At 35.5% G+C, this 23,036-nt stretch overlaps 1 protein-coding gene across 5 annotated transcripts in view; it reads right to left on the bottom strand.

Moving 5' to 3' along the window:
• Positions 1-23,036, bottom strand: part of VPS13B (vacuolar protein sorting 13 homolog B) — a 1,004,773-nt gene that overhangs the window by 862,052 nt on the left and 119,685 nt on the right. For all 5 annotated transcript variants that reach the window (XM_027849971.1, XM_027849973.1, XM_027849974.1 and 2 more), the window contains exons 13-15: positions 7,387-7,578; positions 3,156-3,325; positions 298-492 (exon numbers count right to left, since the gene is read on the bottom strand). In XM_027849971.1, the coding sequence (XP_027705772.1) occupies positions 298-492; positions 3,156-3,325; positions 7,387-7,578 (557 nt within the window). The remainder of the gene's footprint in view (positions 1-297; positions 493-3,155; positions 3,326-7,386; positions 7,579-23,036) is intronic.

Here is a 23,036-nt window from a genome sequence, read left to right as displayed (position 1 = left end):
AGAAGAGATTGGCCAACAGTGACCACCCCCAATAACACTTCTTTTACAACCTGACTTAAAAGGATTATAGAAAGATTATCCCTTTGCCTTAAGAAATTAACATCCACTAAATGAGGGGAGAGGTGGCTGAAAAGTAAATCCACGGGCCCTTGAATAAAAAGCCTGAACTTCAGGTATACTGTTTTCACTGAAAGAGTTAAGGCAAAAATTATACAGTCTATATTGAAGGACTACTTTGTACTTGTTATGACTAGTGTTACCACAGAATAGTAAAATAGTAGAGTTCATATTTCTTACCTTAAGGTAGCAGTGTGCATAGCAGTTATGAAGCAGGTTGTCAGAAGGCTGGCTAAGGCTACTGACTGTGTGTACCAATTGTTCAGCATACATAGGCATAGAATATTCCAAATTAATTTTATCTACAAGTATCTGAATAGAAGGCAAAGGCCGTAATGGCAGAAAGTTTGTGGCATTCATGAAGCTACTGGAGTTCTAAAAAAAAAAAAGAGTATATACAGTTCAATTTATATTTCAGAACTACAGTAGCTAGTCAATCAACAAACATTTATTAAGTGCCTATTATATACTAGGCACTGTGCTAAGTAAGCAGTGGGAATATTTAAAAAAAAAAAGTAAATATGGTCCTTGCCCTCAAGGAGCTCACAATCTAATTTTCAGGAATCAATGTATCAAAGGAAAGATTCAGATGGCTTCAATTTATAGCAGTATCAATAAATCAAGGCAGTGTGGTATAGTCAAAAGCATACTGGACTTAACATCAGATGATTTGGGTTTTAGTCTCGGTTCTCCTTTGTTGTTGAGTCATTTTCAGTTGAATCTAACTCTCTGTGACGCCACTTGGGATTTTTTTAGCAAAGACAATGGAATGGTTTGCCATTTCCTTCTCCAGTTCATTTTACAGACGAGGAAACTAAAGCAAGCAGGGTTAAGTGACTTGCCTAGGGTCACACAGCTAGGAAGTATCTGAGACCAGAACTGAACTGAGGAAGCTGAGTCTTTCTGACTCCAAGTCAGGCACTCTATCCATTGCACCACCAAGTTGCGCCTGGCTTTCCTACTGTATATCTCAAAATGGTGGTAGAGGTGGCAAAATTTTATTTTTATTCTCATTTTAGAGATGAGGAAATCAAGACTCAGGGCAACTACATATCAAAAAACAAGTCACTTAATTGCCCTGAGTCTTGATTTCCTCATCTCTAAAATGAGGATAATATTACAATTCTATCACCTCTTAGAGGGTACAGAAATTCCTTTATACACTGTAGAATACTATATTAGAACCATTACAGAAGAAGCATAGCCTTTGGTCAGTATGAGAGAGTACTTTAGAGTGAAGGAGTCAAACTCACTGTAACAGGCCCTACTAAGTATAGCCTGAACCAGATTAAAATGTAACTGGGAAAAGTTTAATAAAATAAATAAAAATAAAATACAACATAGATGATAGTAATTTGCAGTTTTCTAAGTCAATATGTTGACAGGGATCCATTTTCATTTGAGTTTGACACCACTGCTTTAAAGGATTCCAAGTCACCATAAACTGATCTCAAGAAGTACAAATTAAGTATCAATGAGTTCCCCGTGAGAAATACCTGAACCAATCTGACTCCAAAGAAATAACTTATCCTGAGCCTTCACACAATTCAATTTTCTGGAATGGCTCTGGTTGCCTTCACTACTGGGTAGCCCTCTCAGGATCTGAGCCAGGAAGAAAGCCATGAAGGTGGCAAATGATTCCCAAAACACTTTGAAAAACACACCAGGAAATCTGGCAGCCCCTGACCAACAATTCAATGAGGATTCACAAAGAACAGCAATTTGAATGAAGCCAAATACTAAAATTATTATAAGTGATGGCGACACTGAGAATTACAATAATTATGTAAATGCAAATGAAACCTGATCATTTCATATTGTAATAAAGATCAGAGCAGTCATTTTCATTAATGTTTCTATAGATTTGTGAAGAGATAAATGAATTAAGGGACACTGGTAGATTTGCCCAGATATTGTCCCTCCTGAGCAGTACCAAGTAGGCCAGAAAACTTGGGATACCAAAGGTTTAACAATCTACTCCAGGAGCTCCAGGACTGGACCTGCCACCTATTACCCAAGTGCTTAAATTGACCTTAAAGAGGTCCTGCTTAGTAAAGATACACAAACTAGTTACACGTCTAGTTTCACATCAATAGCTAAACAGATTGAAAAAAGAAAGCTAATCAACAAGGAGGGAAGATGAATGAGCTGAAGGAAAGGAAAGCTCCTCACTAGCAAAAGAAGACCCTAGAAAAAGTTCCATGCTCATTTTAGCTACACACAGAAACTTTTCCCCACAGAAAAAAAGGCTCATGACTGTGGAACATTTTGTTATAGTAGGGCTCTTCTTTGACCAAAAATAGTCTGCTGACATGGTTCAGGAATTTCTATATGGTTATCCATGATGTGAAAACAATTTATGCCTCTCTTTTTGTCCTGATGGAAATGACTGAAAATCTAGAAACCTCTTTGAGGATGGAAAGTTCTCATTGAAACAGAGCAAAACCATGACAGCTGGTTTACAAGTGTAAAGCAGAGAGGTGAAGACCCTCTAGAGGTCCAGGTTTTTAAAGATAATTTCAGAATGGTATAAAGGTCAAATGCAATAGATGTGTGTGTGTGTCTGTATGTGTGTGTGTGTGTGTACGTGTGTGTGTGTATGTATGTGATGTGTGTGTAAATGCTCAAGTCTTAAAGTATCTTGAAAGATATCAAATTTGTTACAAACAATGAAACAGTACAATATACAATGCTATTTTAATCTTCTCTTTAATTCTTTCATCTCCATCAAAATTTTCTGAAAATTATTACTTATCCAATGATATGATACCTAATAAGTTCTTCCAGAATAGTAGATAGAAGAGAGCACACAATGTAGCATAAATCATGATATGACTGTATTAGTTCACAATTCCTGTCATTTTTGGGGGGTAATTTCTTGTGTAAAAGATCACAACTGTATTAGTAACTTATTAAAGAAGCTACATAGATACTCATTCAGTTATAATGTTATACCTATATAGTATAAAATGTTATATTTGAAACATAAAACAAATATCATACACATAGGAAAAGATAAGTTGTAAATATTGTCATACCTTTTCGCCCATAATAACAGGAAGCAAATGACCTAATAAGTTGAATTCAGCCATGAAGATTGTAACAGTACATTTAAGAATAGTAACACAAGTGAGTCGAGTAGGAATATATTCTTCCAGAGATGCTACCTCTTCAGTGTTTGGTATGGTTCTATTTTCATCCACAACATCTATAATAAATTATGATGAAAATTTAGCCAAGAAAACAAAATAGAAGGGGGAAAATTCCCTTCAATTATGTTCTTAAAAAAAGAGAATAAATTTTCTTCTATAACTGTGGCAGTATTTTTTATTTCTAAAAGTTTTTTTTCCCAAATCTATTTATACAAGGTATCCATCAAGACTTAAAATTGTTTTTCTTTTAATAAATACCAATTATACAATAAAAACTAAACTACTTAGATCCAGACTAATTTTCACTAAGCTGAACTCATTCTTTTTGTATTAAGGTTTTACACTCTCATTTTTCACTAACTAGGCTCCTTTCCAGCTGCCCACAAACAAGACCAAGTCTCCCATATCCTTGATAAAAAAAATTTTTAAATCACTAAACTCTACCACATTCCCTTCCCATTTCATCCTTTCTCTGCCAAACTCTTAGAAAAAGTTTCCTCTTCCTTCTGTCCCCATTTTCTCTTCTCTTGCTTACTTCCTGACCCTGAATAATGTGGTTTCCAACCACTGAAACTGCCCTCTTCAAAGTTACCAGTAATATCTTAATTTAAAAATCTGGTGGCCTTTTCTCTACTTTCATCCTTCTTGAAAGAGCAACTAGTTGGTGCAGGGGACACAGTGCTGGGCCTGGAGTCAGGAAGACTCATCTTCCTGAGTTCAAATCTAACCTCAAAAACTTACTAGCTGTGTGACCTTGGACAGGCCACTTAATCCTGTTTGCCTCAGTTTCCTCATTTGTAAAAACTACTCCAGTATCTTTGCCAAGAAAATCCCAAATTAGATTATGAAGAGTCAGACACAAATGAAAATGATTCAATAATAATAACATCCTTCTTGAGCTCTGCTCAGTACAGAACAGTGCGGAATACCCTCTCCTCCCTGAAGCTCACTCATCCTTGGGTTTCTGTGATGTTGCTCTTTCTACATCTTCTTTGCTAGATATTCATATATACCAGGTCCCCTAAATATAGGCATGTTCTACAATTCTCCCTCCTGGAATATCTTCTCTCTTTACACTCTCTCTTAGTGACTTCATCAACTCAAATGAGATTATTATCTCTTTGCTATTGACTATTATATATACAATTCCAGCCCTAACTTATCTTCTAAACTTCAGTTCCACATAACTAACCATTTAATGGACATTCCAAACTGGATGTCCTAAAGGCATCTCAAACTCAGTATGTCCAAACAAAATTCATTATCACTCTCCTCCACATCTACCTATTTTCTAAACTTTCCTATTTGCTGAGAGCACCACCAATTTTCCAATCAGGTTCACAACTGCAATGCAATCCTCAACTCATCACTCGTGCTCATCTCACATATCTAAACAGATGCTAAGTTTCCATCATTTCTATATCAATTACAGCTCCTTCATATATCCTCTTTTCTCCCCACACACCAGCTTAGTTCATATCCTCATCATTTTCAAGGACTATTGCAACAGCTTTCTAATTGGTCTCCCTGTCTCAAATCTCTCCCCACTCTACTACATCCTCCATAAGAGTGCTTTTCTTTAACTCCAAATCTGACCGTGTCATCCCCTCTAATCAATAAACTCTAGTGGTTCAATATTACCTATAGGAGCAAATACAAACTTATTCATTTGACATACAAAACTCTTTTCAACATGGTCCTATTGAATTTTGCCAGATTAACTACATGTTACTCCTTTGCACACATTCTAAGGTCTCATCACACAGGTTATGTTGCTTTTCCTCATACATGGCACTTCTATCCAGATTATTGTGAGATTCAAATGAGATAATGGATATAAAGCACTCTGTAAACCCTGAAGTACAATATAAATGTGAGTTATTGCTATTATGATTAAATTATTATTATTGTTATTACTACTACTACTATTATTACTACTACTACTACTACTCCTACTACCAGTACTACTCCTACTCCTACTACTACTACTACTATTAGCCTTCAGTTACCAACTCTCCACTCAGGTTATGACTCCATTCCTTCAGCTTTCTACTATACCCTTTTTTGAGCTCAAACAATATTTACAGAGCAATAATACAATGTATTATTGCTGCTATATAGTTAACAACAGGGCTATCAAAAGTGAAAAAAGCAGTATAAGAACACATTTTTAAGTTTAATCTGCAATTATTGACACTTTTTTTTAAAAATGTTTGAGCCTTGATTTGTAGCAATTGACAATTTCTGAGGTGTAAATGCTCACACTGAAAATTTAATGGCTCTCACAGCATGTTAAAACTGACGCCAACACATCCCCATTCCTATGTACCAAATCTATACTATTTCTCATACCTGTAATGCTCTCCCTCCACACCTATGCTTTCTGGAATCCCTTAGTTTCCTTCAAGATTCAACTCAAGAACCATATTTTGCATGAGACATTTTATGGTTCTGTTCAGTTGCTTATGTTGTATTTTGTACATACATACATGCATGCATGTTGTCTCCCCTATTAGAATGCAAACTCCAAGAGGTTTTTTTCTTTATATTTCCAGCACCCAGAAGAATGCCTGGCATGCAGAGGATGATTAACGAATGCTTGTTAATCAGTTAACTTAGACGTCTTCTCTCGAAGAGTGGGATATCTAAGTCAAAGGTTATAGAATTTTTAGCCCTTATTAAGAATAAATCCAAAATTCTTTCCAGAATTCTAGAACCAATTCACTGATCACCAACAGTGTATTAGTATGTCTAACACAGATCTTCTAATACTTATTATTCCCATCTTCTGTCATCTGTGAAAATTTGTTGTATCTGAGTGACTTCAATTTATATTTCTTTCATTATTAGTGACTTAGTACAATGTTTTCATATGGCTAAGTTTGCAGGGTTTTTTGAGAATTGTTTCTTCATATCTTTTGCAAATGGCACCTGCGTAGCTGCTACTGTCAGTGCCAAAGTAGCAGCTAGCTTACAACTGAGCCAACGTCCAGTTCAGAAGGTGGAGATGGAAGCTTATACTGTGGAGGAAAGGGTCAGAGTAGGAAATTATTGGGGAATAAGGGGAGACATGGTGTGCTGAAGGCAAATTCCATGACTGACCAGTGTGGAAAATATGGGATATGACTGATCTTCCCAACTCCTAATTGATGAAAACCTCTTGGTTTGAGGTCATAACTGCCCACTCTGGAGACCACTGATTTGGAGAATAACTATACATTAAAGTGAATCCAGGATAAGTACAAAAAAAAAATGCAGTCATTGTTTTAGGGAGCATAAACAGTGAGGGGACTCTGAAAAGGCAACTTAGAGGAAGTGGCACTTGAACTGAAACTTGACAGAAACTAGGGGTTCCAAGACACAGAGACGAGAAGCATTTTAAGAATGATGGAAGTGGAACCAGCATGTGCAGAAGTGGGAAATGGAATCACCGAAAAGAAGAAAAATGTGTTTTGTTGTTCTGAATGATGCTATGCATATCTGCCCTCACACAACACCATGCAGGAACAAATAATGAGTTTATTCTACCCAAATATTACATTACGCTCATGTTGACAAATTATCCATGATCTTCTTATTCTGTACAAGGAGAATGTAAATGGTCACACCTTAACAGGATCACAGTGATGACAGGCTCAAAGTATTAAATGGCTGTTCTGCCTTATCTCTCATTAGAAATATATTTAAAAGATTTATTATCTTTTCACCATATAAAGCATATTGGAATATGCTTTAAAACTTACTAATTCTCTACATCATAAATTCATGTCCCTAAAAACTTAGCCTAGCAGGAAATTTCCATCAACCACAAGGACACAGAGGGCCTAGAAGTCATGAGAACAGTTTTCATATATGACTTAAATAAAAAGGCCCTTACTTTAGGATAAGATAACATGCAGTTTACACTCTGTTTTATTTACTACATTAATTACCTCCATTTAAACATCTGTCCCATAACTTCAAAGCAAATACTACTCCTAGGAATAAAGATCATTCCACATCTAAAAAGGCACAGCATATAAACAAAAAAGTGCAGTAACAGAAAAAGAGATAAAATACATTTAAACATTAATATAATTTAATCAGTAATTGAATGAACATCAAGTCAACAACTTACCTGGTTTTATCCTACTATAAGGTTCATATTCATGTTCCAAGGCACAAACAATCATTTTCAAAATCCTGTGTACTGCACTGCTATCCAAGCGAAGATCAAGAGGACCTACAACAAGACTTTTGGTAGACTTCTCCTGAATATTCCCCAAATCTTCACTTTTTGCTGAAGGGAGGTCTTGTTGATTTCCAGGTGCTAGTTAAATACACATATATATTTCATAATTAACATAAATATTAATGTACATTATTAGGCACATACTTTAAAATTTCTTAATTCTCATGATCAAAGAAAGGTCTATTCAAACATCATTTGGAATAATCTAATATCACATTTCAATCTTTATTTTTATCAATTAAATACATTACTGTGAATGGAACCAAACTGACGTCTCTCCCCAATAAGCTACACAAATAACGACATGGAAGTGAAGCTTCTTCACACTAAATTTCCCAGTATTATCTAAAAAATATAAACGCTAGCAAACTCAAGTTTTATATCTGTACCTAAAAGCATGTACAGAAATACAATTATACAATTTCAAACCGATGAAATGAAGTGAAACTTCACCTCATTTCCATGAGTTCAATAGCCATAAAAGCAACTACAGACATATTTGATACACATACTTTCAACAAGATCATCTAGTACAATAAAAGTAGCAAGATGGTGTCTTCAAACCATAAGCCAGTGACTGACTTCAACTCTTGGCAAAACTCTAGAAGGTATCAAAGAAACAGTCAATAAACATGGATTAAACACTTACTATATGCCAGGCACTATGCCAGGAACTCGATACAAAGCTTACAATCTAATGGGAAAAGACAAAATGCAAAAAGCTGAAAAGGAAGGGAGGGATGGATGGGAAGAGAAAGAGGAAAAGTTATCTGAGCCAATCAGAGAAGTTCCAAAGTAGCACAGCAAGGTGAGAAATGAGGTGATGTTTGAGCTAAGCTCTCCTTAAATGGAGGTTTAGAGTTCATGGCCCCACCCTCCAATCAGACAAGCAAAAGTAGTTACCAGGTAGTGAGATCTCATAGAGAAAATGACAAGAGACAATTTGTAAACACTTGGAAAGCAAAGCAATGATCACTAAGAGGGAGCGTGGTTTCACTAAGGACAAGTCATTTCAGATTAGCTTCACTTCCTTTTTTGGTGGATCAGGTAAATTCTATGCATGTGTTCTACCTGGACTTCAGCAAAGAATTAGCCTAAGTTTCTTGTGGGATTCTTCTGAAAAGGTGGGGAAAAAGATTAAAATTACCAAAGACATCAGAAGAATGACTCACAGACCTTGAACACAAGTGGATAAAACTACAGGGAAAACATCAAGGGCAGAAGGAAATATGGCCTCCAGATCTAATAGTTCAGGCATCTATGAATAAATACTGCAAAACAAAGAAAAATGATCCAACTCTTCATAACACAAAGGACTCTGGATTTTGAGGAAAACATGGAACCACAACATGCTATTCCACAGTGGTTTAAAAGAAAAATGAGAATTATGAGAGCAAAATTTACAGTCGAGAAAACAAAAATAAAGAGAACACAAAAACTTGAATGTGTGATGCTAAGTCTCTCCAAAGTAACAAAAGCGAGAACAACAAAGTGAGAAGGCAAATATACATAAATGATGGACAATCGAGAGGAAGGGAAGTTAAAAAAAAATAATAATAATAATAGTAAAAGTAAAAGTAAATACGCTCACTCTTTTGTGGTTGCTAAGAACTGGAAATCAAAGGGATATCCATCAACTGGGGAATGGGTAAAAAAGCTATGTTATATGATTGTAATGGAATATTATTGTGCTATAACAAATGACGAACAGGATCATTTCAAAAAAAAACCTGGAAAGACTTACACAAACTGATGCATATGGAAGTGAACAGAACCAGGAGAACACTGCACACAGCAAAAGCAATACTGTTCAATGAAAAACTGTGAATGACTTAGTTATTCTCAGGAATACAGTGATCCATGACAATTCCAAACGACTAATAATGATGAAGCATACGATCCACCTCCAGAGAATTAATAAATTGAATATAGACCAAAGCATGCTATTTTTCACTTTCTTTCTTTCATATTTTTTCTTTTATTCAAGTTTTCTTGTACAAAATTACTAATATGGAAATATTTTACATAATTGCATGTATATAACCTAAATTCGATTGCTTACCATCTCAGAGAGAGAAAAGGGGAGGAATAGAATTTGGAACTCAAAACTTTAAATAAAAATGTTAAGAAGTTAAAAAAAAAAAGTAAATATGCTCACTATGAAAGCAAAACACACTGATCTCAAAGACAGGATTCATAGAGACAACCTAAGGATCATAGATTCCCCCAAAGGAACATGATGACAAAAAAACTGAACACCATAAAGCACAAAACAATACAAGAGAACTGCCCAAAACCTCTAAATACAGAAAATTAAATTCCAATTAAAGGAATTCATAAGACTGCCTCCCCTCAAAAAAAAAATCAAAGGCTACAAAGACTCATAGTAGTTAAATTTAACAATTCAACTCTGAAATAATAAGTTTTGCAATGGATCAAGAGAAAGACCATCAAATACAAAGGAAAGGAAATTTAAATAACATTTGCAGATAACAAAAAGTCAAAAGGCATAGCTAACTCAATAGATAAGAGAAACTGGACTAAAAATATCTCAACAGACGAACATAGGGACTATTAATTAATCTATTAAGAACTTTTTATCTAATATGAAGTCTAATTTTATACAAAGAAAGTTAATAAGATGAATGTAAAGTCTTATACTTATGTTCAAAACCATCATTTTCACAAAACCAATATCAGGAAGGCAGGACTACAACATAGTTATCTGAGGCTTAATATAAGTCAAGAAAAGTAACAGAGCAATCAAGAAAGCTAATGCAATGTTAAACTACACGTAGTAAAGTGTAGTGCCAGGGCTAAAGAGGTGATACCAAAGCTAAATTGTGTTCTGGTCACACCAATCTAGAGTAGAGTATTCAGTTATGGATCTAACATTTTAGAAAGGATAATAACAAGATCTAATGTGTCTAGAAAAGGGAGATTAAGACTGTAAGTTGGTTCAATATAACGCAATATGAGTATAAGTTAAAGAATAATCACTAATCGCAATATCACCAATCACAATAATCACAAATAATCACTAATGTGAAAACACGTTTAATAGGAATGTATATGTATAACCTATATCAGATTGTTTGTGCCATCTTGGGGAAGGAAGTGGGGAGGGAGGGGGGAAAAATTTAAAATTCAAAAGATTATGGAAGTGATTGTTGATAAATCAAAATAAATTAATTAAAAAAAAAGACTTAGCTCAAAAAAAAAAAAAAAAGCAAATATTTAGCCTAAAAAAAATTGGGGGAAGGGAAGTTAACTATGTGAAGGGCTATCACATAGAAAAGCGATTAGACGTGTTCTCCTTGACACCAGAAGACAGAACTAGAAGCCACTGGTTGAAGTTGCAAGGTGCAAGTTTATTCTTGAGATAAAGAAATACTTTCTACCAATAATAGCTACCATAAAATGGACCTGGTTCCTTTGGTAAATAATGGGTACCCCCTTAACTACATATTTTTAATACTAATTTTTTAATTTTCGGTTCCAAATTCTCTCCTTCCCTTCAGCCCTTTCCCCATCCATTGAGAAGGTGAGCAATGTGATATCCATTAAATATGTAAAGTCATGCAAAACATATTTCCATATTAGTCATTCTGCAGAAAAAAAGCAAGAAAAAAATTTAAAATGAAAAAATATGCTTCAATCTGCACTCAAAGTTCATCAGTTCTCTTTCTGGATGTGGGCAGTATTTTTCATCCCAAGTCCTTTGGAAATGTTGTGGATCACTATATTGATCAGAATATCTTTCACAGCTGATCAACATTACAACATAACTGTTACTGTATACAATGTTTTGGTGCAGCTCACTTTACTTTGCATCATCCATATTAGTCTTCTCAGGTTTTTCTAAAATCATTCCCTTCATCTTCTTACAGCAGAATAGTATTCCATCACAATCATATACCACAATTCATTAAATCATTTCTCAATTGATGGGCATCCTCTCAACTTCCAATTCTTTTTTTTTTTTTTACAATCACTTCCATAAGCTTTGGAGCTTTAAATTTTTCTCCCCCTCCCTCCCCACTTCCCTCCCCTAGACAGCAAGCAATCTGATATAGGCTATACATATACATTCCTGTTAAACATATTTTCACATTAGTCATGCTGTAAGGAAGAATTAGAATCAACAGGAGGAACCACAAGAAAGACAAAACAAAACAAAACTGAAGAAAAAAATACAGCAAATAGTATGCTTCAATCTGCATTCAAACTCCATAGTTCTTTGGATATGGATAGCATTTTCCATCATGTGACTTTTGGGGATGTCTTAGATCCAGATGTCTTAGATCCTTGCATTGCTGAGAAGAACTAAGTCTATCAAAGTTAGGCATCACACAACATGGCTGTTACCGTGTACAACATTCTCCTGGTTCTGCTCACTTAACTCAGCATCAGACCATACAAGTGTTTCCAGGTTTTTCTGAAGTCAGCCTGTTCATCATTTCTTATAGCATAACAGTATTCCATTACATTCATATACCACAACTTGTTCAGCCATTCCCCAACTGATGGGCATCCCCTCAATTTCCAATTCTTGGTCACCACAAAAAAGAACTGCTATAAATATTTTTGGACATGTGGGTCCTTTTCCTATTTTTATGATCTCTTTGGGATACAGCCCTAGAACTGCTATTGCTGGGTCAAAGGATATGCACATTTGTATAGCCCTTTGGGCATAGTTCCGAATTGCTCTCCAAAATGGTTGGATCATGTCACAACTCCACCAACAATGTATTAGTGTTCCAATTTTCCAACATCTTCTCCAACATTTATCATTATCCTATTTTGTCATGTTAGCAGACCATGTCCCAGCAAGCCAGTGGGAGGCAGTACCAGTACAGGTCAGTGACCACAGCTCTGGGGCAAGAGCAGACCAATGACATTCCCTCCCCTTACCCCTGCACTCCTGGTGCAAAACCAGGCCCCCGTGGGCCTAGCACACCTGCAAGTGAGTGTCCAGGAACCCTGAGGCTCCGGTGCAGAACCAGGCCACCACACGGACTCTGATGCAACACCAAGCAAGTAGCCAGGCGCATAACCAGCTCCACTTCTTGTCCCTCCTATGGGCCCAGGGTAGCATCAGGCCAACCAAGGGTCCCAGAACAGCAACAGGTGAGTGGCCAGGCCCCCAGTGGGTGCCAATGCAGTGGCAGGAGAGCAGGCAGGCCCCCAACGCAACCCTAGTACAGCACCAGAACCTTGGTGAGCCTCAGCACAGCACCAGACAAGCAGCCATGCCCCCCACAGCACCTCCACAACATCAGGCAAGCAGTGAGGGCTTGGAGCCCCTGGCACAAGAAGTGTGGCACAGCACTGCGTGCTCCCATCCCCCAGGGGGAGAGCTCAACTTTAAAAGTAACAAAATAGGTTAGAAAAAAAATGAGTAAAAAAAGAATCTGACCATAGTTATTATGGTGACAGGGAAGATCAAAACACAAACTGAAAAGGAGGCAACAATGTCAAACAACTATATGCAAAGCTCCCAGAAGAAAAAATGTGAATTGGTCTCAGGTCCAAAAAGAACTCCTTAAAGAGCTCAAAAAATCAAATAAGAGAGGTAGAAGAAAAACTGGAAAAAGAAATGAGAATGATGCAAGAGAATCATGAAAAAAGAGTCAACAGCATGATAAAGGAAGCACAAAAAAGGAAAAAGATATACAAAAATTAAGAAAACAACTCCTTAAAAAGTAGAATTGGCCAAATGGAAAAGGAAGTAAAAAAGCTGACTGGAGAAAATAATTCCTTAAAAAATTAGAAATGGACAATTGGAAGCTAATGACTCCATGAGACACCAAGAAAAAACAAAATCAAAAGAATGAAAAAAATAGAAGAAAATGTGAAATATCTCACTGGAAAAACAATTGACCTGGAAAATAGGTCAAAAAGAGATAATTTAAGAAATATTGGACTACCTGAAAGCCATGATCAAAAAAGGGACCCGGACATCACACTTCAAGAAATTATCAAAGAAAACTGCCCTGATTCCTAGAACCATAGGGTAAAATCGACTTTTAAAGAATCCACAGATCAAGTCCTAAAACAGAATCCAAAATGAAAATGAGCAGGAACATTACAGCCAAATTCCAGAGCTCCTAAGTCAAGGAAATAATATTGCAAGAAGCAAGAAAGAAACAATTCAAATATCAGAGAGGCACAGTCAGGAATACAGAAGATTTAGCTGCTTCTACATTAAAGAATTATAGGGCATAGAATATGATATTCTGGAAGTGAAAGGGCTAGGATCACAACCAAGAATCACTTATCCAGTGAAACTGAGCATAATCCTTCAGGTGGAAAAAATGGTCATTCAATGAAATAGGACTTTCAAGCATTCTTAATGAAAAGACCAGAGCTCAATGAAAAAAACTGATTTTCAAAATAAGATTCAAGAGAAATATAAAACGGTTAAAAAGGAAAAAGAAAACACAAGGGACTCATGAAGGCTAAATTGTTTGCATCCCTACAAAGAAAGATGATACTTGTAACTCTAAAGAACTGTATTGTTATTAGTGCAATTAGAAGGATTATACATAGAAAGAGGATGCCAAGGTGACTTTGATGAGATGATATTAAAAAAAACTAAAAGATGAGAAAAAGCATTACACTGGGAGCAGAAGGAAGGAAGAGGTATAATAAACAAATTATCTCACATGAAGAGGTGTGAAAAGTCCTATTATGGGGGTAGGGAAGGTATTACTTGAACTTTACTCTTATCAGAACTGCCTCAAAGAGGGAATAACATACACAATTAGTTGGGTATAGAAATCTATCTTACCCTACAGGGAGAACAGGAAGTTAAAAAAATATGCAATAGCGGCAGGTTGGTAGATGAAGTGGTAAGAAGTAAAACACCGGTGAGGAGGGAAAGGGTGAAAAGAGAGAAGGATAAACAGGAAGAAAAAGTAGATGGAGGGGAATGCACAGTTAGCAATCATAACTGTAAATGTGAACAGAATGAACTTACCCATAAAACAGAAGCAGATAGTAGAGTGGATTAAATACCAAGATCTTAGAATATGTTGTTTACAAAAAACACACTTGAAGCAGAGAAACACACACATTGAGTAAAGGAAAGGGGCTAGAGCAGAATCTATCATGCTTCAGCTAAAGTAAAAAAAAAAAGCAGGGATAGCAATCATAGTAACAGACAAAGCAAAAGCAAAAATAGGTCTAATTAAAAGAGATTAGGAAGGAAACTACATCTTGCTCAAAGTTACCACAGACAATGAAATAATGTCACTACAAAACATATATGCACCAAGTGGAATAGCATCCAAATTCTTAAAGGAGAAATTAAATGAGTTACAGGAGGAAACAGACAGTAAAACTAGACTAGTAGAGGACCTCAACTTTCCCCTCTCAGAACTATAAATCTAACCACAAAATAAATAAGAAGGAAGTTAAGGAGATGAATAGAATTTCAGAAAAGTTAGATACTAAATGGGGATAGAAAAGAATATACTTTTTTCTCAGTGGTATATGTCACCTACACAAAAACTGACCGTGTATTAGGGCATAAAAACCTCATAATCAAATGCAGAAAGGCAAAAACATCAAAAGCATCCTTTTCAGATCATAATGCAATAAAAATTATACTCAATAAAGAGCAGTGGAAAGATAAAGATTAATTGGAAACTAAATAATCTAATCCTAAAGAATGAGTTGGTCCACAAATTACAGAAACAACCAATAATTTCTTTAAAGAGAATTACAACAAAATATGTTTAAGAGGAATCTATATGGAGAGCCTATATAAGATAGTTTGTCATCTTGGGAAGGGAGATGGGAAGGGAGGAATAGAAAATTTGAAACTCAAAAGCTTGTGGAAGTGATTGCTGAAAACTAAAAATAAATTAATTGATTTAAAAAAGAGAAAGAGAATCACAACAATGAGACAACATACCAGAATTTCTGGGTTGCAGTCAAAGCAGTACTTAGAGAAATTTACATCTCTAAACTCTTATATCAATAAAAAAAAGAAAGAGCAGATCAATGAATTGGGCTCCCAATAATTGCTTTAATTTCCTCTTCATTGGTGGTGAATTCATCCTTCTCTTTTTTGATACTGATAATTTGGTTTTCTTCTTCCTCTTTTTAAAAATCAAATTAACTAATGGTTTATGTTTCTATTGGTTTTTTTTTTCATAAAACCAGCTCCAATTTTTTAATTATTACCACAATAGTTTTCTTACTGTCAGTTTTATTAATCTTACCTTTGGTTTTCAGGATTTCCAATTTGGTGCTCAACTGGGAATTTTTAATTTGTTCTTTGTCTAGCTGTTTTTTTTTTTAGTTGCATGTTCAATTCATTGATTTGCTCTTTCTCTATTTTATTTTACCCAATTACACGCTTTTTTTTCACCCAATTTTATTTTACCCAATTATACGCTAATAAATCAGATAATCAAGGCAAAATCAATGAATATTTACAAAATTTAAACTGTCCAGATTACAAAAAAGGAAATATCTTAGAGAAAGAAACTGAACAAGTCATTAATGAACTGCCTAAAAAAAAATTCTTGGGCAAGATGGGTTCACAAGAGAATTCTTTCAAACACTTAAACAACAATTAATTCCAATACTATATAAACTATTAGGAAAAACAGGCAAAGGAGTCCTACCAAATTCCTTTTATGACACAAATATAATGCTGATACCTAAATCAGGGAAAGCTAAAACAGAGAAAGAAAACTACAGAGCAATTTCCCTAATGAACATTGATACAAAAATATTCAATAAAATACTAACAAGATTGCAGCAATATATCACAAGGATCATAAACTATGACCAGGTCAGATTTATACCAGAAACACAGGGCTGGTTCAATATTAGGAAAACTATCAGCATAATTAACTACATCAATAACAAAACCAACAGAAATCATATGATTATCTCAACAGATGCAGAAAAAGCTTTTGACAAGATACAGCACCCATTCCTATTAAAAAAAAAAAAAAAACACTAGAGAGTAAAGGCAATTAGGTGGTACAGTGGATAGAGCTCTGACCTTGGAGTCAGGAGGACCTGAGTTCAAATCTATCCTTAGACACTTCACACTTATTAGCTGTGTGACTGTGGGCAAGTCACTTAACCCTGATTGTCTCACAAAAAAAGCAAAAACAACAAAAATAAAAACAAAAAACAAAAACAAAATACTACAGAGCATAAGAATAAATGAAGCTTTCCTTAAAATGATAAATAGTATATCAAAACCATCAGCAAGCTTTATGTGTAATGCAGATAAACTAGAAGACTTCCCAATAAGATAAGGGTGAAGCAAGGATGCCCATTATCACCACTATTATTCAATATTGTACTAAAAATGTTAGCTATATAGCAATAAGAGAAGAAAAAGAAACTGAAATCAGAATAGGCAATGAGGAAACAAGATTATCGTTCTCTGTAGATGATATGACAGTATACTTATAGAATCCTAAAGAATCAACTAAAAAGTCGCTAAAATAATTAACAACTTTAGCAAAGTTGTAAGATATAAAATAAACCCACATAAATTATCAGCATTTCTACATATCAACAATAAAGTCAAGCAGCAAGAGACAGAAAGAAAAATTCCATTTACAATAATGTAGACAGTATAAAATAGTGGGGAGACTACCTGCCAAGACAAACCCAGGAACTATATGAACACAATTACAAAATACTTTTCACTCAAATAAAATCAGATCTAAACAACTGGAAAAATCTCAATTGCTCCTAAGTAAGCCAATATAATAAAAATTACAATCCTAATTAAATTAATTTACTTATTCAGTGCCATACCAATCAAACCGCCAAAAAAACTTATAGAGCTAAAAGAAATAATAACCAAATTCATCTGGAAGAACAAGTAGTCAAGAATATCAGGGAATTAATGAAAAAAAAAAATGCAAAGGAAAGTGGCCTGGTCATGCCAGATCTCAAACTATCTTACAAAGTGATAACCATCAAAAGTATCTGGTACTGACTGGGAAGTACAGTGGTAGATCAGTGGAAAAGATTAGGTACAAAAAACACAGTAGTAAATGACTAAAGTAACCTAATGTTTGATAAACTCAAAGACCCCAGTTTCTGATACAAAAACTTACTATTTCTCAAAAACTGCTGAGAAAACTGGAAAACAGTATGGCAGAAACTAGGTATAGAGCAACATCTCACACAACATGGAAAAAATAAGATCAAAATGGGTACATGATTTAGACATAAAGTGTGATCCCATAAGCAAATTAGGAGAGCAAGGAATAGTTTACCTGTCAGATCTATGGAGAAGGGAAGATTTTATGACCAAACAAGAGATAGAGAGCATTACAAAATATAAAATGGATAATTTTAATTATATTAAATTGTAAAATTTTTGCCCAAATAAAATCAAAGAAACCAAGATTAGAAAGAAAGCAGAAAACTGGGAAACAATTTTTATAGCAACTGTCTCTGACAAAGGCTTCATTTATCAAATAAATAAAGAACTGTCAAATTTATAAGAATATAAGTCATTCCCCAATTGATAAATGGTTAAAAGATATGATCAGGCAGTTTTCAGATGAAGAAATCAAAGCTTTCTATAGTCATGTGAAAAAACGCTCTAAATCATTACTGATTAGAGAAATGCAAATTAAAACAACTTCAGGTATTACCTCACACTTATAAAATTGTCTAATACGACAGAAAAGATAAATGTTGGAAAGGATTTGGAAAACTGGGACACTAATTCACTGGTGATAGAGATATAAACTGATCTAACCATTCTGGAGAACAATTTGAAACTATGTCCAAAGACCAATCAAACCATACCCTTTGATCCAGCAATACCACTACTAGGTCTGTATCCCAAAGAGACCAAAAAAAGGATGGGGGGAAGGGACACGCCTGTACAAAAATATTTATAGCACCTCTTTTTGTGGTGGCTAAGAATTGGAAATTGAGGGGATGCCCATCAACTGGGGAATGACTGAACAAGTAGTCATATATGAATGTAATGGAATACTATTGTGCTATAAGAAATGACAAGCAGGATGATTTCAGAAAAACCTGTAAAGACCTACATGACTGATGCAAAGTGAAGTAAGCAAAACCAGAACATTATACACAGTAATAGCAATATTGTATGAGGATCAACTATGAATGAGTTAGCTATTCTCAGCAATACAATGATCCAAAACAATTCCAAAGAACTCAGGATTAAAAATGTTACCACATCTAGAAAAAGAACAGAATGGAGGTCAAAGTATACTATTTTCATTTTTTTGTGTTTTTTTTTCCTTTGGTGTATTTCTTCTTTCAGAATATGACTAAAATGGAAGTATGTTTTACATGACTGCACACATATAATTACTCTATTAAACTGCTTGTCTTACAGAAGGGAGAAGTGAGAGAGGAAATTTAGAACTCCAATTTTTTTAAACGAACATTAAAATTGTCCTTACATGTAATTGGAAAAAATAAAATATTATTTTAAAAAAGAGTAAGGATTATCTATAAATGGAAAGGTTTTCCACATGTACCTGTTTGCAAATCACATTATACATATTTCTTGTGTTTGACAATATTAAGTCTCAATGAAAGTGCAAGTCACTCAGGAGTTCAGTGCAACAATCCAAACTAAAACATCAAGCAGATACTGATTATAATCAGTCACTCAACAAGTACTCATTAAGGGCCTAATATGTGCCCAGAACAATGCTAAGAGCTAGAGATATAAAAAAGGGAAAAGAAGAAGCTCACAGTCCAATGTGGAAGACAACATGCAAATAACTATGTAGAAACAAGATATATACAGTAGAAACTGGAGATACTTAATGGAGAGAAGTTGCTAGTATTAATAAGGATTAGGCAAATATGATGTTTCATCTAGGATTTTAAGGAAACTAGATAAGCAAGGAGGGGGGGATCAGAAGGGAGAGACTACTAGACATGTATGACATCCACTGAAAATGCACGGAGATGGAAGATGGATTGTTTTGTGTGGAGAACAGCAAAGAAGTCAATGTCATTAGTAGAATACATTGAGGGGAAAGAGAGAAAGGTATCAGAAGACTAGAAAAGCAGAAGGGAGCCAAGTTATGAAGAGTTTTCAATTCCAAAAACAGTATTTTACATTGTTCCTGGAGATGAAAGAGAACCAACAAAGTTTACTGAAAGAAAGGGTGAGGGAAGGAGGGTATGGATGACATGTTCAGACTTATGCTTTAGGAAGATTACTTTGATAGCTGAGTGGAGGATAGATTGGAGGAGGGAGAAAAATGTGACAGACAGACCAACTAGCAGGCTAGTGCAGTAGTCCAGATATGAGGAAATGAGGGCCATCACAATGATGAAGTCTGTTTCAAAGGAGAGGTACACTGGAGAAATGTTACAAAGGTAAAATTGACAAGTCTTGGTAACAGACTGGATATGGCAGAGGTGAAAGAGAGTGAGGACTAAAAGATGACACCTAAGTTGCAAGCATAGGGGACTGGGAAGATGGCAGTGTTCTCAACTATAAATGGAAAGTTAGGAAAAGACAAGAGCTTTGGGGAAAAGATAATGAGTTCAATTTTGGACATACTGAGTTAGAGATGTCTAATAAGTAACTGGAGATGCGAGACTGGAGGTAAGGAAAAATGAAAGTGCTGGTAAGTGGATTTGAGAATCATCTACAGAGAAATGATTATTGAATTCATGGGAGCTGAAAATAGCACAGTGAGTCACTTTTCCAGCCCAGGTCAACATAGGGAAACAAAGAGGTCTGTGCCCACTGGGGACAAGGTCTGGCCAGGTGTACACTGTACAGAGCATTCCAGAGTTCAGGAAATGTAACCAAGGATAAAATGTGGCTTTATACCAATATTGGAGTGACTTCATGTACACTGAGGGAACAAGTGACAACAGGCACCTCTGTTGCTTACTACACAGCTGAAGGTCACAGATTCAGGATGGAAAGAAAAGGAAACTCGCACCTAAAAGTACTGTTCTAAGATAAGGAGTGGTTGCAGGACCTAGGCAACAGACTGAGAAAGAAACAAGTGCAGTAGCAAGCAGCAGCAGTGTGGCTCACACCCCAGGAGTGAGAGGTCTTACTTCCAACTTCGAGTTCAGTCTGAAGCCTACAAAAGAATAACCATGGTAGAAATCCTAGACCAAAAGGAAGCCTATAGTTCTGTCACTCTGAACCAGTATAGCTTTACGTGATTGAGCTTTACATTATCATGACTGAGTCCATCAGCGCCTACTGTTGCTCAGATCCAAACCCAGTTCAGGAACTTGCAGGGCTCAAACCAATGAGCAGCCATCAAACTTTGTCCTAGATCAGACACTTTGGGAGCGCTGAAAGTTTGCAGGTCCCCAGCCTGAGCTGTCCCTGAATCAATATAACACTCAATATCCCAAGTAAGCAGCAACAGGACTCAAGCCAAGACCTTCCCTCCAGAACTTCACAGAGCCTGACCCAAATGCAAAGTCCAGAGACAGAAAGTAGACTGACTGAACAAACAAAAAAAGAATCCCACTATAAAAGCTACTGTGGTAACAGGAATTCTTTAGACACAAACCCAGAAGAAGAGAATGATTCTAAAACATCTAAAGCAAAGCCTCAAAGAAAAATACAGTTTGGGCACAAATTCAACTAGAATTCTTAGAAGAGAAGAAGCAAGAATTTTTTTTTGTTGCTTTTTTTTTTTAAGCTATAAAATCTTTTTTTTTTTTTATAAAAGAGAGCACTAGTGGGAAAAAATTGGAAAAGAAATAACAGTTGTGAAAAAAAGAACTGGAAAGGGAATTAATAGCTTGGCACAAAAGGTATATATAAAACCCTGCCCAAGCAACAAATTCCCTGAAAAAATAAAAGGGACTTGAATGAACTCTATAATTCCATGAAACAAGAAATATAACAAAGTCAAAAGACAGAAAAAAAATATAAAAAAATGTAAAGTATCTCATAGCAAAAACAAATGATCTGAAAAACAGATAAAGGACCAACATTTTAAGAATCCTTTTACTACTTAACACTATGCCTCCTAAAAAAAGAGCCTAGATATCACACTTCAAGAAATCTTAAAACGAAACTGTCTACACCTATTTGTGTCCAAAGGCAAAGTAGAATTAGAAAGGACATACCAGTCACCTACTGAAAGAAACCACAAAATGAAAACTCCCAGGAATATTATCATCAAAATCTAGCTCCTCAAGGTCAAAGAAAAATACTGCAAGCAGCCTGAAATAAACGAATTCAAATACCAAGGAGCCATAGTCAGATTCACAATAGACTCCATCATTATCTTATAATAGGAAACCTCATCAACAGCAAACTCATTATCTTATGAGACTGCATCATCGTTGGTACTCACAACTCATTAGTATCCTTAGTATCTTCCACCTCTCTAACTATTAACTGGTGGAAAGTTAAGCAACCAATTCCTCCCAAAGTCTCCACTTAAAGAGGACTTGAAAGTCAGTCAGTCCTTTATTTCCCATGAACTGCAGTTCTCTGACTAGTCTCTATCATGCCCCCACAATGGGTAACTTCTTCCACATGTGCCCTCCCTTCCCACCTATTCAGCTTCCTTTTTGATCATAAGCTCCTTGAAGGCAAGAACTGTCTTTTTTCTTATTTGTATCACCAGTGCTTAACATAGTGCCTGACATATAATAGATGCTTAATAAATATTTACCAACTGACACATGCTTTAGTTGTCACCACTATAAAGTGAAAAACTTGAGATATGATATTTCAGAAGGCAAAGGATATAGGCTTACAGTAGAGAATAACATAATAAGCAAATCTGAGTATAATCATACCAGGAGAAAAATGGATCTTTAATGAAATAGAAGATTTTCAAGCATTCCTGATGAAAAGAACGGGGCTATGCTGAAGTTCAAACATAGACTAGAAACATAAAAAGGTAAACATGACTTGACAATCACATGGCACTCAACAAGGATAACTTTGTCAACTGCTTACATTCTAATGTGTGACTATGATACATGTGTCCCTTCTGAATCCTAGAATCATTAGGGGTCACAGACAGTCTAATAGACAGCAGGTCTGGGAATGTTTCTGTTATGTCTTGATGATGTTAAAAGAAGAATGAGGGAGGTGGGGTGGATGGGCATTTGGAGGAGAGGGAGGAGAGAAGCAGTACATTAGATAAGGAAAGGGAGAGGAAGACTAAAGAAAGTATCTCACATTATCAGGGTGCCCAAATAGGGCTCTATACGAAGGAGTAAGAGAAAGGGGGAGGTGATGACATTTGAACCTACTCTAGCTTGAAATGGTCAAAAGAGGAAAGAATACATGCACACATAGAGAGGTGAATAAAAAATACATTTTACTCAACAGGAAAATAGGAGGGAAAGCGGGGGGTGAAGGCAGAAGGAAGATTAAGGAAGAAATAAATTCTAAGCAAAACAAACTAACAAAAGATGCATAAAAATATTTATAGTTAGTTTTGAGGTGTCAAAGAATTGGAATCTGAAGGGGTTCTTGTTAAATGAGGAATGGCTGAAAAAAGTCATGGTATATAAATGTGTTGGAATAATATTATAAG

The sequence above is a fragment of the Vombatus ursinus genome, unplaced genomic scaffold, assembly GCF_900497805.2.
Source record: "Vombatus ursinus unplaced genomic scaffold, bare-nosed wombat genome assembly UNPS02008961.1, whole genome shotgun sequence".
Taxonomy (NCBI): domain Eukaryota; kingdom Metazoa; phylum Chordata; class Mammalia; order Diprotodontia; family Vombatidae; genus Vombatus; species Vombatus ursinus.
This window is presented reverse-complemented; position numbering and strand designations above follow the sequence as displayed.